Source organism: Solea solea, chromosome 7, assembly GCF_958295425.1.
Source record: "Solea solea chromosome 7, fSolSol10.1, whole genome shotgun sequence".
NCBI lineage: Eukaryota > Metazoa > Chordata > Actinopteri > Pleuronectiformes > Soleidae > Solea > Solea solea.
This window is the reverse complement of record NC_081140.1, coordinates 20,956,026-20,974,575: the sequence shown is the minus strand read 5'-3', so window position 1 is coordinate 20,974,575 and position 18,550 is coordinate 20,956,026. Positions and strand designations below refer to the sequence as shown.

The 18,550-nt window shown below is 39.2% G+C and overlaps 1 protein-coding gene across 1 annotated transcript; it reads right to left on the bottom strand.

The window, feature by feature from the left end:
* Positions 1 to 2,427: 2,427 nt before the first annotated feature.
* On the bottom strand, positions 2,428 to 18,219 carry hif1al (hypoxia inducible factor 1 subunit alpha, like). Its single transcript, XM_058634059.1, has 15 exons — positions 18,084 to 18,219; positions 9,857 to 10,047; positions 9,571 to 9,767; positions 8,773 to 8,857; positions 8,413 to 8,528; positions 8,041 to 8,225; positions 7,815 to 7,921; positions 7,508 to 7,655; positions 6,872 to 7,143; positions 6,568 to 6,731; positions 6,360 to 6,458; positions 5,491 to 5,645; positions 5,162 to 5,261; positions 4,631 to 4,754; positions 2,428 to 3,658 (listed from the first exon to the last, which is right to left on the bottom strand). Exons 1-15 carry the CDS (start codon positions 18,116 to 18,118, stop codon positions 3,591 to 3,593), a joined length of 2,046 nt encoding a protein of 681 aa, XP_058490042.1. The 5' UTR covers positions 18,119 to 18,219; the 3' UTR covers positions 2,428 to 3,590.
* Positions 18,220 to 18,550: the final 331 nt, after the last annotated feature.

Below are 18,550 nucleotides of genomic sequence, written 5' to 3'. Positions count from 1 at the left end.
AAGTTCCCTTGTCTTACATATCAAGTTTTGTTCAGATCGGACAATCTTAGAGTTTACTTCCTGTTTCGGGCATTCCACTTCCTGTTGGGAGGTCATCTTTTGCAGACATGCTCAGGACAGGTCCCTGGTGTCACATATAAGCTTTCGTGCAAATCGGACAACGTATGGCAAAGTTAGAGGGCACTTCCTGTTTAAAATGGCCAACTTCCTGTTTGTCTCTGGAAACATGTTCAGGGACGGTCCCGTAACTCACATATCTAGTTTTGTGTCAATCGGACAATGTAAGACTTTACTTCCTGTTTCGGGCGTTCCACTTCCTGTAGGGAGGTGACCTTTTACGGACATGCTCAGGACAGGTCCCTGGTGTCACATATAAGGTTTTGTGCAGATCGGACAATGTACGGCAAAGTTAGAGGGCACTTCCTGTTTAAAATGGCCGACTTCCTGTTCGGTCAACGGCGTCTCCGTAAACATGTTCAGGGAAGGTCCAGTAACTCACATATCTAGTTTCGTGTCAATCGGACAATGTAAGACTTTACTTCCTGTTTCGGGCGTTCCACTTCCTGTAGGGAGGTGACCTTTTATGGACATGTTGAGGAAGGGTCTGGGGTCCCACATACTAAGTTTCAAGTGGATACAACAATCCCTGTTGGAGCAGCATCAAAAACTATAAATGTAATTCTGTCTGCTGTCACCAGGGGGCGCTGTATTTGAAAATGAATATTTTCATATAGACGTGTTCAGGGCCGGACTGTCATCAATCCTTGCAAGTTTGGTTCAGATCGGACCAGGATTGGCAAAGTTGTAACAGTTTGTTTTTTTAGAATTTTCTACCACCACCAGGAGGCGCTGTTTTCAAAATGTACCGTTTCAGCAACATAGTCGTCTTCAGCAACTAACCATCATCAACTATAGCAAGTTTGGTTGGGATCAGACCTTCCATCGCGAAGTTATAAGAGTTTCATTGTCTGTTATGAAAAATTATTATTATCTCCGATTTTGGCGCCCCCTATCTCGTACGCCATACAATATTTTAAAAAGCTTTTGATAACTTTTGATGCTCAACTCGTCCACATTGATCTCACCAAGTTTGAAGGTGATCGCACAAAAGCTCTAGGAGGAGATAATTGAAATACAAGCTGTCATATTGTCTGCTGTCACCAGGGGGCGCTGTTTTCGAAATTGAATATTTTCATATAGACGTTTTTAGGGCCGGACTATCATCAATCCTAGCAAGTTTGGTTCAGATCGGACCAGGATTCACGAAGTTGTAGCAGTTTGATTTTTTGTCCCAAAAATCCGACTTTGCGTCGTTGCCATGGCAACACCGTTAAACGATTTGTCGTCATATTGATCACGCATCATCTACCATGTGTTTTGACTGTTGTCACCAATTTTGAGTGCGGTACGATTATCTGTATAAAAGTTATTCCCGAAATCGTAAAAAAAAAATTTTTTTGTGTATTTTCTTTCACCACAAGGAGGCGCTGTTTTCAAACTTCACCGTTTTTTCATAGACGTCTTCAGCCATGGCCCATCATCAATCATAGCAAGTTTGGTTCGGATCGGACCTTCCATCGCAAAGTTATAAGAGGTTTTTTTTTCTGATGCGAAACATCAGAATCATCACGAACTTTGCCGCCCCCTATCTCGTGCGCCGTGCGACATTTGAAAAAACTTTTGATACCGTGAGCTCCTCAACTGGTCCACAGGGACCTCACTAAGTTTGAAGGTGATCGCACGAAAACTCTAGGAGGAGTTAGTTCAAATACCATTGCTGCGAATTCGCCAAAATCGCCAAAAAATCGCCAATCAACCCAAGATGGCGGACTTCCTGTAGGTTTCACGGGAAAGTCGTCATCGACTTTTTTGACCGTCCCCACCTAATGAACGTGTGTACCAAGTTTCGTTCACGTACGTTAAACCCGACATGAGTTGACCTAATAGAAGTTTTTTGCGTGACTTTTTAGCCCCTCCCACCTCCAATTTTCCACGCATTATCCCCGAACGACTTTCAGACGTAAATTTACACCAGGATTGATGCGGTCACAAAAATCTGTGAGTTTTGGGGTATGGGAAAGGCCTCAAAAATGCGATTTACTTTTAGGAATAATAATAATAATAATAATAATAATAATAATCTTTTGCATTTCAATAGGGTTCTTGCAACCTTGTTGCTCGAACCCTAATAATAATAATAATCCTTCCAGTTTCAATAGGGTTCTTGCAACCTTGTTGCTCGAACCCTAATAAAAGAAAAAATATAACAGTATTTCTCCATCATGTTAAATCACCATGGACATTTAGAGCAGATCCTGTGGGTAACACAGGCTGTTACTGAAATGCCTTCTACTAAAAAGATAAAAGGCACAAACAGCTATGAAACAGCTATGTGTTATAAAAAAAAAAATCCAATTTCACATTAAATGTGGATAGTTTGAGGGTTTATGTAGCAAATGTATCCGAGTTGGAAAAAAAACCAAACCTACACATCTCTTTGTAGAAACATCACCGTACAACTGAGAAACACTAGTCTACAATCATCTTATATATGAAATTTATGTGACAAAAACAAGATTACTAGTGTTACTTACACTTCTAATGAGAATATAAGCGAGCTAACTCTGTTCATCTCATTAACTGCTTCAGCACGGAAATTTAATCAGATTATATATTTGAAATTATAATCAAACTAAATCAAACCATGCATCGATCGACATTCTGATCGCACGTGAATCAAAACAGAGGAAACAGTTCAGTCACACCTCATATGTCTGAAGATTCCCGTGACCTCACAGGCAGTATTGTATAAGCCCCACCCACCCAATAACTCAGCATGACAAACACCCTGACTAACTAGTTGCGGACTCATCTGTAGTTAACAAAATAAGATTCACAGTTTAGAACTTCGACTAAAAGAATTAACTGGGAAAAAAAAAATATATATATATATATTTTATTAAGTGTATAAAAAGATGTAAAATATGTCACTGAAGAATGACGCCACTGATATTCGCAAGTCTGTTTGTTGGTGTGATTGATTTGATTGTAACGGCAGTGAGAGCAATTTTTCACAAATGAAGAGAATCATGGGAATAACGGGAGCTCGTTCTTTACATGGAAAAATGATGACAGAAGCACCAAAACAGATTACAAGTACAATTTAGCTGCAAAAGTTTGTCTCGCTGTTAAACTCATGCAGGATTTTTTATATTTCACCTTTAGCACCACCTGCTGTTTCCATCAAACACACCGACCACATTAAATCACAGATAGCATGTAACATGAAAAGAACATTGGACTTTGCAGTATTATGTTAAAGGGAGAGAATTCTCACACCACTTCTCTCCTCATCTATGAAACATCATTGGCTCTGGTTTGATAGTGAGATATGGATGAGAAAACACATTAGTAACCGGTTCTGGTTCAAGCTACAAGCTGTGACGTCTAGTCGACCGTACAGCACAGTTATACAGCATGTGTGAGTCTATAATCATGTATATACATGTTTGTGTTGCATTAGCATATGTGCGGATGAGTATGGCATTGTCTTTTTTTGTCGAAACCTCTGTGAACTGACAAAGGTTCTGTCAAGTCATGGGGGAGAGAGGTGCAGACAGGTCAGGTGGGCGTGGTATGAATACTTCCTTCATCAGAGCTGGAAGAGAAAAACACAAAAGACAAATGTTGTAAGAGCAAACCACAAACATCAACGTGCTTCAGTTCAGACGTCAACCATCTAAACTGAAGAAGCCTCTCAAGCTCAATTCAGAAACGAAAAAGCCTCTTGGATGAGAGACCAAATGTCTCCAACTTAACCCAAGCCAATCCAGTTGCCTACAGCCAACACCTGAAGCTGCATGCATTTATTTCGTCCGCCAGAGGGCATCATGTCCCATGGAATTTGTGTGATCAGGGCCCTGGGCCTACAGTCACAAATCTGGGTTTTAAAATGCACAGTGATTTTAAATTGGACGGTCAAATTGGTGCAGTCATGAAATCCAGCATTTTTCACTTAAGACAAAGGTATAATCTATCCTTTGCGAACAGCACTGAGACTGACACTGAGTCGGTCAGACGTCCCTCTCACGTCTCCAGCTCGTCCAAAATGCTGCCGTGTGTCTTAACTGGAGCATGTAAGAAGTAACACATAACATCTATTTTAGCCTCACTTCACTGGCTGCCCGTGCATTTTAGAGTTAATTTTAAAATGTTTTTATTTGTTTTTAAATCCTTAAATGGTCTTGCCATGCCTTACACTCCTGCCCAGTCTCTGAGGTCAGCTGATCAGCTGACCAAAACCTAAATGGAAGCTCCGAGGAGACAGAGCTTCATGTTAGACACGCTCCTTCACTGTCCACTGTCCAAACGCATCTTAAAACCCATTTTTACTCTTTGGCTTTCGACCCAGTATGAGACATTGGTTTTATCTTTTTTATAGTTTTATTGTATGGCTTGTTTATTTGTGTGGTTTTTCTACTTTCTACAGTGTCTTATTGTTTGTTCTTAGGTCTATTAGGTATTGTGTTTTATTTATAGCATTTTGTTTCATCAGTTGTTGTTTTTAAAGTGCTTTATAAATAAAGTTGGATTGGATTGGATAGAGAAGGGTGCTGTGTGTCTGTCTTACCTGCAGTATCACACAGTCCCTGCATCCCTCCTAAAACAGGGTCTCTGTCTGTGAGCAGTTGGCTCCGCCCTCTTGGGGTGAGGTCTAAGATCAAATCTGATTGGTCGGTATCCTCCAGACAGCCCTGAACATAGAGTTTAAAAAAAGACAGACAGGAAACATGGAGTACAGTTATACAGTTGAGATAAAATAGAACACAAGTGCACACTGAAAACTTTATATCAGGGTTCATGAAAGTTTTAAACTCTACAAGTTTACTTAACGTGAGGGAAAAGTAAGAACGTAATGTAAAGTGAGTAAGGATGAACCTGGATTAAATCACCCGTGTGTGGTGCATGTAGCATGAGCTTTTTATCACTTTCTCTTAATAGGCTGTGTGGCATTTTGCTGCTACACCCATGTCCTGTGTTTTTTCCCAACATTTCCTGTCATTAAATATTGAGGAAATCAATATTTGTCATTTGTTTCAGAAAACCGTGGACAAACGTCAACTTGTTAACTACTTTCATTTTCTTTCTTTCTTGCACTCACCAACATTTTGTGGCTGAGAAGAATTTCCTCTTCTGTTGACAAAGAACCTTGTTTGGGCCTCTTGTCCAGAAACGACAGGTCCTTGTCTGTGACAAGAGCCCTACAGAAACGTAAAGATTCCAGTTTTATTGTACTTGAATGCAATTTTCATCAGGCACTACCCTCGGGACATGTATGATTCTTCATTTCAGGTGATTACATGATGAAACATAATTATAACTTTAAATATTTAGTATGAAGCACATTTTCTACCTTGTATCAGTGTTATTCAAGACAAAGACATCAGGTACATAAATATCTAACTGCTGTCTTTGACATGTGCCTCATACCGTTTCCTGTTCAGTGTGATAGCAGGAGACACAACTGAAGGTTCTGAAGAAGGGCCATTGGTTTCCTCAGGTAAACTGCTGAGGAAGGAAAGCTGGAAATCGTCGTCCATAGAGATGTAAGGAGCCAACATTTCCAGATCCATCTCATCCATGTTCTGAGAAAAGACAGGAAAGTGAAAAAATGTCCAAACATCCACATACCAACAGAAACCAGTCAAGAACAGAGGTGTATTAGTATTTATTACAAGGGGGCAATTGAGTTATAGATTTTTTTTCCCCCGCTTCTCCCTTTAGGGGTCACCACAGCGCATCGTCTGCCACTGACTTACATTCACAGATGTGAGAATGTTTATTGTTTACTACCTTTATCTTTATTGTCTTTGTTGCTGTGACACTGTACATTTCCCCATTGCCAGACTAATAAAGGACTATCTTATCTTATCTTGTCCTTTCCCTTGTGTCCTCTTGTGTTACCCCAATTGCCCTCATGTCCTCTTCACAACATCCATGAACCATGGCATTTTATTTCTAAATGGTCAAAATTAATTAATTAAGTATTTCTTTTATTTCAAAGTTCAAACATTTCTTGATAAAATCTGAATCTGACCTCGTCACCAGTAAGGATTTGAAAAGATAAGTATTTCATATTCTTCATGGTCGATTTTGACAATTTTTATCTATAATTTCTAAATTCCTACAAGACAGATTTTCCTCTAAGATTTATGCTCCTAATAATTGTTTGCAATCGTTTGCAATAAGTCATAGATAGGTGGATAAATAGGTTGATGTTATTAGTGACACAGATGCAGTTAAAAAAGACCAACTAAAAACACAGTTGTAAGAGGCGACGGCATGTTTTCTCCTCTGACCTCCAGGTTTTTTTTTTGCTGTTGCCCATCTTCTTGCCAAGTGGCGAAGAACTTCTCCACTTTACTTGTGTCCATCTGCTCCTTGTCCTCACTGGAGTTCTGAGGAAGATCAGCAAATTCACAGACAAAGAAAAATATGAGTTAAACCAAACAGAGATACTAATACAGTCATTTCCTAAAGTTTTTGAAAGATTTCAAGGCTTATTACAGGGACAGCATCCACTGAGGGGACTGGTGATGCAGATGGTGGTGGTGTGATGGGGTCAAAGATGGGTGTGAGGAGCTGTAGCAGCTGTGGAGTGCATAGTTTCTGAGGTTGTTCCGGCACCGAGTTCGTAGTCTTTGGACTGATGAATGACAGCTCAACAAAGCCTGATGGAGACAGAAAACACCAGAAGCTCAGAAAATAGAAGATTTAAACAGATATAATAAACCAATGAGAGATTAGGTTAAAAATGTAAAAGATGCCATAATCACTGCTACTTAATACTAATCCCATTTGTCCATCTCACCTGCTGGTGGTTTGACTGCATCTTTATCCTCAGAAGCCAAGTCAAGCTCCTCTGGTTTCTCCTTCTGTTTGATGAGGAGCTTTGCAGCACTGCTGGATTCTGAACCCACCTCCTCGGTCTGACTGAAGTTAGTGAGATGCCCCCCTTCCGAGTCAGGGGTCTCCAGTTCCTCTGGTGTAGGTGGAGGCGCCGGTGACAGGGGTTCAGCTTTCGTGAGGCGGTCACAACGGAGCTGCTCGACTGAGAAAACAACATCTGGCTGCTCCACAGCACTGCAGAAGAGTTCCCCATTTTATCAATTTGAAAAATATATATTTTTATCTGAAGAAAACTGCTTCCTATCTAATCTCTTTTAAAATAGGATACACTGGACCAATCATTACTAAAGTGTTAGGTTACAGTAATTTGCGTTCTGTTCTTTGTGTAATACTTCCATATGCCACATGAGGGGGCTCATACACGTTACTGTATAGTATCAGTCTGCTTAGGAGCTGTAATTGTGAAGTGACAAAGTAGTGAATAAAGATGTTGCACAAACATTTGTTTTTCTATTGTTTGGCTTAAACCTAAAGATTGTTTTAAAAAAAGTAGTGGAATTCTTTTTCACATTTTGAAGGAAAAGTATTTAGGAAGTACCTGAGGATGAAGTTTAGGCAGACAATGGCCTCGGGCTGCGACGTCTTGTTGCTGTAGAGGACAGTCGCCTGAGTCTCTGCCCACACAAAGCCACCGCTGTTCGCCAGAAAGCGATAGTGGCTGGTGCTCACCTGACCTTTGGTCAGCACTACAGGAAGCAAAGACACATACAGAAATACAACAAATTATTTAACTACAGATACAAAATACAGTGAAAAACCTGAAATACACTTACGTTCTTGCAATAGTGTCTGGTTCAAAGTGATTCATCTCTTCTAAACACACACACACACACTCACTCACTCACATGTGTGCAGACTTTTGTTGACGTGATCAGAGTCGAGTGCATGGTGGAACTCATAGGCTGAGCGACCAATCAGATCATCTGGTTTGTATCCTATCAACTCTGTTACCCTGGAAACAAAGGGAACAATACACATGAGAGAGTTCTAGTCTTTTCTCTATCTGTAATATTCAGTTTGTCTTGACTCCCACACAAAGGGAGAAGGTCAAAGGTGACGGTGTCATCCTACCTGCCCTCGCAGTGTGTGAACCGCAGGTCCATACTGTGGCGGCTCAGGAAAGTACATGTATCCAGAGGGAACTCAACACTGGATGGGTGAGGGATGGGCTCACACAACAAAGTCATTACTCTGGCAGCAAGGGGCAGAGTGGAGCTACTGCCAAAAGGACGCATGTGACCACTGCAGTGGAGAACCTGGAGAAAAAGAGGACATAGAGTTAAGATGGGGGAGGAAGAAACCAAGTCTTTTCACATCTTACTTTACTGAAAACAAACAAGTTATTTCGTTTCATTTAAGTCAAACTTCAGCAGTGTTTGAAGTTTTCATAACATTTATAACTGGACAACAATGATGTTTCTATATTACAGTAGTAAAACAAACCTTCCAGGTAGCAGACTTGATGTTGACTGTGCGCCCCCTGCTGGTCAGGGTGCTTTTTATTCGCAGGAAGAAGTTTCTCTCAGTCAGATGTTCTTTTGCTGATTTCTTATTCAACCCTAAAAACAACATGAAAAAATTAACAAAATAAGACAGGTGTTCATCAACTGAAGTTGCCTTTGTTAGTTTTGTTTCCAAAATGTGTATTTTTACATAACCACTCTTCAGTAGTTAAAGGGTTTGCAGTCAATTTTCATCCAGTTTAATTACTTGATAATACCAAAACAATGAGCAAAAGGACTAAAAGAAAAAATAAATAATGCATCTAATCATCTTCTAACGCAAAAAAACAATGTGACTGACCTGGCCGTGGGGTCAACATGTCTCTGAGCTCCTCTTGATCGCAGGGATGAACAAAGTCGTAAACACTCTGACCCAGCAGCTCCAGCTGTGGACAACAAGAACAACAAGTGTCACTCACAAACAGGTTGACTGATTGTAATCATCATTGTAAAGTGATCATCGTAAACATCTGTAAATAAATAAATAAATAAAATATAGACAATTTTAATTTGTTTAAATATTAACATTTTCATATGGACATGTATCAGCAAATATAAATGGTGATAGCTATATGTCCATGAAAGGCTCGGTCAAGCTCTGACCTTTTTTTTTTAAAAGTTCTTATATTATTCAAATCAAATGCAATCAAATGAAATTACTGGGAGGAGTATGGATTTCTGTTCTACGAGCAAGAATCACCACAACTGTACAGAAACAAAAGCACAGAACATTTATCTCATTCCCCGTCTATATTTAGTTATAACATACAGTTAAAATGATTAACTTGCTCTCAAAACAGAGCTAAGAATACATTTCTTCTTCCTACTGCTTACCCGAAATAGCAGCAGTACATACCGTACATTAAGTCACCAGAGCTTTAAGTGAACGTACAAACTGATTTCACAAACAAACTTATAAACACGGTGCCAAACCAGTCCAGAGAAACCGCATTTTAATTATTTTTTCCTATTTCACTTGAACTGACGCTGAATCTAAATCAGACTTTGACCTACTTATACTATATGATCTGTACAATGTATGACAACAATGACTGCTCAAATATTTGGCTGTGTCCTGCAGCCAGTGTTCCTGCTGTACCTGTGTGATGCCGATGTGTTTATTGACATTTTCTGTCAGGTAGATCATGTCTCCTTCCTCTGTTAAAACCATGAGGAAACCTGCCAACGCCTGAGGATAGAAAGCATCCATTTGATCCTCCTCCTCCTCCTCCTCCTCTTTCTCCATGTCCTCTGTATCCTCCTTCTCCTCCTCCTCCTCCTCCTCCTTATTCTCACCTGTTGTTAAAGGGACTTATTATTTCAGAGTGATGTTTTCAGTGGCCTATTAAAACATTTCCTACGACTTATGATAGCATGGGTCTTACCGGATCGCAAGAGGCGCCGCATGCGTAGGGCACTGAGGGTGACTCTCATGATGGCAGCTTTGTCCAGGTGCGTGGACACCCGTCGGGGGAGCGGAAGAGTACGAGCAAGCTCATAAAACACCTCCGTCTCTTGACTCCGCCTACACCTGGCTGCATCACGAGAACGCAGCTTCCGCTGCTCCGAACTGCTCCTGCGAGAGGAAGAAGAGGATAAAGATGAAGGATGAATATAAAACCAGGAACAGAAGAAAAGACTTTAATTACTGCTCACTGACCCCTGCAGCTCAAGTTGAAAAAAAATGTCTTTTTACAGTTTGTTGACGTAAAATACATTGTACAAGACTTAGACTGGTGTTATTGTCATTCAGTATACAACAAGTGTACCCAAAACGAAATTGTGTTGCAATTTGCTCAGCAACAGAACAGGGTTAAATTTAAAATTATGTCAAAATATATAACACGGTTAAAAGAAATACATATAAGAGTATATTGATGAATACAGGAGCAGAATACTATAAACTGCAATAGTAAAGTGACCTGTTGAGTTGGCACTAGTGTTTGGGGCAGATGTGTAGGGATTATTTTCAAAAGTTATTTATTATGTTTTCACAAGGCAGTTTCTAGGGGTCAGAGTGACTACTGTCAGAGTCAGAGTTCCTACTGTTCATAAAAACATGTGACTTTCGAACACTAAAATAAGTTTGTTAAAAAAAATTAAAGAAAATTCCCTCACGGCATCTTTTAGATACTGATTTCACAAGAATGGGACCCACAGACAGACAACCAAACATATAAAAAAGAAAACAAATGAGGGAGAAATAAGGATATGAAGAACGAATATGTGTGTATGTATTTGTGTGTGTGTGTGTGGGGGGGGGAGAACACAGGTTCAGTGACAAAAAAGAACAGGCATTTGTCCAAGAACAACAGACATTCCTGCTCATTTCACATCTTTGCCTTATTAACAACATAACCTCCCTTTCAGATCTAACACGTGTTTCACCACACAGTTCTTCTGCTGAGCAAAACCAGTTCACAGTGTTTACTTGGACTCAAAAAAAGAACATCGCTGTATGTAAACAGATGATCAAAGGGAAAAAATGTAATCGTGACATCAAAATCACTGACTGTTATGAATTCTTTCATACTGGTACATGAGTGCGCTGTTTTTACTTTTAATGTCTCAAATCATCATAACTGTAAATACGGCAACAATATTTACAGCATATACACTGAACAATATGTATATATAAACTCAACACTCTGGAATTTTGAACTGGATTGTTAAGGTCTTTAGTAGGGGTGGAAAGGTTCACAAAAGCCACAGTTCGGTTTTGGGTTCAGTTCTGTTGTTTTTATTCGTATTTTTTTACACTCATACCATGTATCAGATCTACAGCCTTATAATTAGATTTTTTCTGAAATGATGAGGCAGCTACAGTACACGTGTCCCGAACCGCGACAAGCGTACTAAACGGAATGGATTTTATTAGCGTTCCATCCATAGTCTTTAGTTTTTTCGTGGGAACATTTCACTTCCCCTGAGTTCTCCCACTCCAAACAGCAAAAACCACAGCCAAGCACTTACGTCATGTCATGCAAACTTATCTATGGTTTGTCGGAATCTTTTTAGACCTTAATTTCTACAGGGACTGAGGAGTTCAATTCTATAACATTCCTGTATTTTCTGAGCGGACAAAGTGAGAACACGACTCGTAGCAAAAATGTCCAAAACTAAAAAGGAACAAAATGTTATTTATTTCAGCTACTGGGAAACTGGCCAGATCCTGCCCGCCTTCTTCCCCCCTCTTTCCTCTTCCAGCTCTCAGTCCACCCTGCACTGCCGTGACCTCCATCAGAAAACATGTGCTGACAGGAGAAAAACAGGGACTTTTTTCTATTCTTTTTCTCTTTTTTTACACATTCGATTTGACAGAGTTTGCACAGTGGTCCTCTGCACAATCACATCACATTAGATGCAGAAACCATACAAGAACCCATTTAAACAAAGTAACAAACCTTAAACAATGACTGTCCTTTGCTATTTCAGAAACTTTTATGACATCAAAGCAACAGCAATCAAGTTATCAAGGAAAGCAATAAAAGGGAGGATTAAAGAACTGTGAGCACAGAGCTCACTCAGACAAACTTGGCAGTCAGCAAACTGCAAAAATCCAACCGGACTCCCAGTAAATTATTAATCAGCATAAGGATAGGACAAAGGATCACAGCTGAGAGTAAGTCTACTGTTTAACATTCAGGGATTATTGTCAGAAAGTGAATGGAGTACACATAGGTATGTTAGTATAAGAGTATAATCCTTAAATAATGTACTTTAGGCAAAGTCCTTGCTTTGGGATGGCCGTCATCTTGTGCCACTATGTTTATACAGCAGCCAGCATGGACAAACCAGAAAGAGTCTGCTTTAAAGCAAAACATTACTATGCAAAAGCAAGCCCACATAAACCAGATGAATGAACCACAATCAAAACATCTGTAGCTAAGAACTGTCAAAACTTATTGTGGACAAAATCCTTTCCAGTATATGAGAGTTTCCTGATGTGCTCATAGGAAAGGTGTGAGTGGAGGAGTCCTTTCATTTGTAATCAGCAGACCAAATATTAAATGTCACAAATTCTTACACCCCAGACCTCAATCACACTTTTAAATGACAACCCAAAAGACTGGAGGACATGTACATGACTGTATATTGGGATGACACCTGACTTTCCTCATCATACTTGCTGCAGTAGTTCACAGTCCTTTCAGTGAGCAAATACAAAGCATTTGTTCATGTTGTCCCATAACCTGCAGCAGCACAGACGTGTCAAATAAGGTGCAAGGACACAGTCTACCAAAGATAACCTACAGTATAAATGTCCTGGGCAGTAAGTGTTTGGCAGGTTGAAGAAAGATGGTTAGCAAATCTGGTTAGATGGCTGCCCAGTCCCTGAAGAACAATCTGAAGACTGGTGTAAAAATATTATCTCTGCCATCTGTTAAATCAATACTAAGTATCAATAAATAAATCAAGTTTTAATTTTCTCAACTTATTTTCTCATTTTTGTCAAAAAAAGAGCTTAAAACCTTTTCTTCAAAATTTCACTCAAGAACAAAATATTCTATCTTAAAAAATATTAGATATCTGCTGATTTATTATTCATTGTGATCATATTATTTTGACAATGCTGCACAGTGAAACCTTTCCACTGCCACATGTCCCTGGTCACTTTTGCAGTAAACGAAGCAGATGACCTAACTGTGTTGACATGATGAGATGTAAAAAAGTGACCTTTTACAGAAGTGACAGGCCTCAAATTACAGGATGAAAAGGGTACAGCCAAGCAACAGAGAGCCCAACCACTTTGCATACTTCCTGCACATTTTCAACTGCTTTGAAATTGTATTACAATTCTCAAACCACTTTGAGAGAGGCAATTGTAACAACAGCCGTCATAATCCATCATATGTTGTCCCTTACGTGAGTGAAATGTTTATCAAGTGCAATAAAATCACTGGCACAAAAAATTCATTAAAATTGTTGTAGAACTTTCTAGCAGGCAAAGCTATCATTCCATTTATCTATTTATTGTTATAATTGGTATCAAAGCCCTTTTTGTTATATATTAACCTTCGTATGTGCCTTTGTAAATCTATCTATCATCAGAACCTGTACGACTTGTGGGTTTTACTAACTAACTGACTAGTCTAACAGCTGTTTAATTGCTGTCTAGCTACCGCTAACTGTCTGTGTGAAATAAACCTTCAGAAAGACAGTCGAGTTGTACCCCCCGTACTTGTTCTGGTTGCCCCTTCCAGAAGGGAGTATTGAGCTGAAAGGATCAGCCAGTAAAAATCTGGACAATTGTATAACACTAACTGACCAAAACGTCTAAAACCCTAAACCAGGCCCTAAGAAATTGGCTTCTGTGCCTCTATACCTGGTATAAAAATTTTCTGTGATCGAAATTGCAATCCGATAGCACCTAGCAGGATCTGACAAACCGCTTCGGGAGGTGGTTGACCAAATTGAACAGAAATAGAATACAGTACAATAGCTCAACTTCATGTGCCGCTTACGTTGTTGATATAGCAACACACAGGATGTGACGCTGTAGTCTACTGCTGGAAATCCGTGATACCGTGATTGGATAGCAGTCGGATCTTGATGTGGACACCGGTGATGCATGTAAATACCACGTGTAAATGCATGTGGTGAAGCCAATCACTAATGATTCTAATGCCAAGTGTAAAGGGGGCCTAAGACCAGGCTTCCATCCCCATAAGGAGTACTGGTCTCATACAAACGTACATGGGTGTCAGGTATTAAGACTTGGGTTATAGCCTAACAGATTATTTATGGGGAAAAGCCCACATGTTTTTCTATTTATAGTAACTTCTGTATGGCTGCAACTATCTTGCCTGTTAATAGTACTACTACCAATGTAAATATAATACTGCTGCCTCTGCTGCTAATAATAAACTGCCAAAATTGTTCAGTGAAACAATCTCTCACACAGGAACATGAAGTCTGCCAGCTGGGTGGAGAGTAAAAGAACAGCATGTCCTTGGTCAGAGTGCAGAGCTGTCTCTTATTGCTCAATACGAGTGTGTATTTGTGTGTGTGTGCGTGTGTATGCAGGAGGTATATTAAAGCCTGATTGTTCCACAAACACTAAAGGCGGTGTGTGCACTGGAGAACAAACAGTGGTTAAGTTGTTTATTTGCAGAGCGTTCACAAAGACATGGAAGAGGAAAACACACCCACTCAATACGTCAAAAACAGACATGCCAGCAACTTCCTCCAACACACAGAAATGTAGGCTGTAGGTGAAAGTGTGGCTAGATGTCTTCTTGAGGACCAAACCAACTTAAGAAGCAAAAACATTTTTAGGAAAGTAAGGACATTTTGGCTTGTCTTCAAAACTTTCAAATGCCTCTTAAGAGTAAAGACGTAATTTAACGGTTAGGATAAGAATTAGCTTTATGTTAGGTACAGCAATGTTAGGGTTAAGGTTAGGCATTTAGCTAAGATGGTTGAGGTTAGAGTAAGGGGCTAGGAAATGTATTAGGTCAATGAGTTTCCTCATTAAGACTGCTGCACAAGAATGTATTTGTACAGTATACACTGTGGTAAAAGAACCAACATTACAGTTTCGATACAGAGAACATAGTGTCCTCGGCTGTACTTAAGTAGAGAAGGGGAGGGAGGGAGGGAGGGAGACAGAGAAAGACAGAGAGTTCTAAAACAGATAGAAGCACAATATAAGGAGGTCTAAAACAAAAACCATGATGCTTCTTGCCAAATGCACATTTGCACTTCCTGTGATTAATGCATGTTCATGCATGTACACAAACACAAGCACACATACACAAATGCGTGCGCACACAGACATACAAACTGAGAAGTCTCAAATCCCTGTTGACGTTTGCTGTAAATTTGAATACCAAGCTGAGCCCTGCTTTGTTTAGGTTGGAACATGATGTTCTCCAAAACAAAGAGTGTTGCAACAGTGAGGCTTTAATGTTAACTCAGCATTGTGGCACACTGCATGAAACAACCTCTGAACTCAAATGTTGAAATTAAAACAACTATTTACTGACTTTTGGACAACAATGATATCAATATACTTTGGACTAAAACAGCTGCCAATATTCTCTCTCATGACGCAATATCCACATAATAATAATACAACTAGTATTCTTGCCATTATTGCTAATTAAATGATTAAAAAGATAGATACATAATTATGTTATGATTAATAAAATAATAATTTATTTTGATGCATTTTTCAATAACTTCACAGTCACTGTTCTCTACATAATTATCAACAACTAATTCTAGTTATTAGTAAACGTTTACAAATCATTATCAGCCTGCATCAGAAAACTGCAGCATCAGAAAAAAGGTCCAATGTGTAAACTTAAGAGGAATTTCTTTTTGGCAGAAATTGAATAATTATGCTTAATTGCTTTAAAACTGTACAATCACCCAAGTGTATGAATAGTTGTTTTTTCATTATCCCAGGATGAGCCTTATATCAGGAGCCGTCAGCTCTACGGAGGCCGCATTTTGGACCAGGGCTGATATTAATGACGTCAGCAGCCGCAAGCCACCACTCTGGCCGTGTAAATGCCAATTCATAGTTTCTGTGTTGAACTACTGCTGACATAACATTTCTAACTGCACGTACCCATATACTGGAAAGAAACAGAATTTGAAATATGTGTGGTACGCCAGCCTTTTTAATATGAACCAACTTCTGCCTTCTGACGACAAAGGGCCAAACTCCAATACGAGCACCAACCCGTGGATGAAATGTGACTGATCCTTTCAAGTGGTGTGCACAGCCGCTAGACTTGCACTACTTTGAGGATTAAATATACAAAAAATAAAATTGTCATTACTGAGGGAACATTGTGATGTAGTTTAATTTCAGTTTTAATGCATATTCTCTCTAAAAGTCAATGACATAAGCACGGAGCGAACCCGTTTTCCGTAATTGATCTAAGATCTCAGATTGAAAGACCAGAAGGCATTCAGGACCACTGGTGTAAACTAAAATGTGGTCCAGATATAATGCTTTGTACCTCTACTGTTTATGTTGCTTTTCCCTTTTTTCAGCTAAGCAGCAGGTTTTATGTCCAGCTGATCAGGGGGGTGGGTCATCTTTGGTTTGTTTTTAATAGGCCTCTTAACCTAATGCTGCCCCAGCTCTGTCTGAATGGGGATACCATTTTACGTTTGTTAATCTGTGGCTCAAATCTATAACCAAACTTAGTCCTTACTGGCCTCCATGATCTCCGATAAAGTGACATCCTGCAGTTTAACAGCTTGGGGCTGCTTCTCTGTCCTACTACTACTACTGTTGTGATGTGGTGATAGAATGTTAAACATTAATCCCCCCAAGGTGGTTCTGTTTTCAGGAGTAATTAAATTTAGGTGGTGATTCATATATTTTTTTTAAATAACTGTTAACCTCGTGAGATTGGGGCATTTATCAACACTGTGTAAATCTGAGTGGCCATTGTGGAGGTTTGCACTTTGCGAGTGCTTCCTCTACTTCTTTTTATACATTTTCGATATTTTACTGACTGATTTTTTTCACATAATTTCATTTACATTTTCAATTTCATATTCATTTTTAAATTTTTACAACTTATATTTTACAACCAGATATTGTTAAACCAGTGAATGTATTATGCATAAGATAACAAGAACATTTTGCACCCTTGTGTCCTGAACACCATTCAACTGTACGAAAACAAATGAGACAATGGTAAATGTGGTTGTTAGTGTGCCATACTGCTAAATTACAATGGAACTAGGGCTGGATTATAATTCTATTATCAATATAGATTGTAATATAATTTTATGTTATAATATACTTCAAAATCACAAGTTACTGGTTGCTTTAGCTGTCATTCCAGATCAAAACGTAATATTAATTTAATTTAATCTGTGTCTTACGTACACACATAAAAATAGTGACATTATGCCAGTCAACAACTGGACCAGATCTCACTGTACCACAATATGACAAGTTATTACTCATGAGTAAAATGACCAGTCCTAGGCATTAACAAAGACTAGTGTGGACGACGACAACAACAACGGACATGAAGCATCCTCTCGTAAAACGATAATATACCACAGGACACTTAAGAAATGTACATGTTTATACATTGTTGTATTTCAATATGTCTGCATATTAATTTCCTGCATTACACAGGACTGAGTCTCGTGGTACTTTATGTTCTTACAAGAGGATACTTATGCACATTTACAAATACAGATCCTATTTTAACCATGAGCCTCGGAATTCTTTTTTTTTTAAAAACAACATAGACTGTCAACAGCTGTACATGAACACACTCCAACGCAATGAAACAATATAGTGCACACGTGTTAAATGAATGATTGCATATCACATAAATTGCATTAACTGCACCTGTTTTTGTAAAGCAGTACCAGTACCGGTAAAAACAGACCCTGAATACACCATTTACTAGAAAACATATTTGACTAAAAGCTGTGAATACTGCTGCTCCTCAGCTCAGTGCTACTCAGCAAGCTAGCTGTTGTTTTCCACACTGTGTTTTTGTCCATAGCTGCATGAGACTCATAACGGACAAGTTGCAGACTCCAGCATAATGAAAATGACACAAAAAACCCACATCGGATTCATAACACGTCGAGTGAGAGTTAAATAAAACGCATTCTTACCGTTTGGTCGTTACCGTCCCGTCTTTTTTCTCCATGTTTGGACTGAATGCTGAGGTAAGACTCCGCTTTCTTACGTTGTTTACAGCAACATGGCGAGATCCATATTCACCAACCCCCAGTCGCGTCAAGTTGGATAAAAATACGACTTCCGTTACAGCTTTCAAAATAAAAATCTAAACGCTTCCGCGTAGACGGAAATATTGTTTGCCATCGGCCACTGGGTCGTGATATAAAATAATTCAATTCAGTAACATACGCACTTGGGTAGATTATAAGATTTGAAATTTAACTCGACTTTACCAAAGTGAGGCTCTGTATCATTTTTGACGTACATTTGCTCATCAGCTTCAGTTAGATGTTTTGGTTGAAGCTTAACAAGGCTATGGATGCTGACATTTACTCAATTTATAATTCATAATAACGTTTTCATTTGTCCTACTTCAAAAATAATTAGTCTGATCACAAAA

Bases quoted from the DNA above. Each gene is read 5' to 3' on its own strand.
- hif1al (XM_058634059.1), bottom strand. From the start codon at position 18,118: ATGGAGAAAAAAGACGGGACGGTAACGACCAAACG. The intron at 8,226-8,412 runs GTTTGTTTTACT...CTTTTTCTCCAG, and splicing joins TCAAGTCTGCTACCTGGAAG to GTTCTCCACTGCAGTGGTCA. The intron at 7,922-8,040 runs GTAGGATGACAC...CTTTGTTTCCAG, and splicing joins TTCACACACTGCGAGGGCAG to GGTAACAGAGTTGATAGGAT.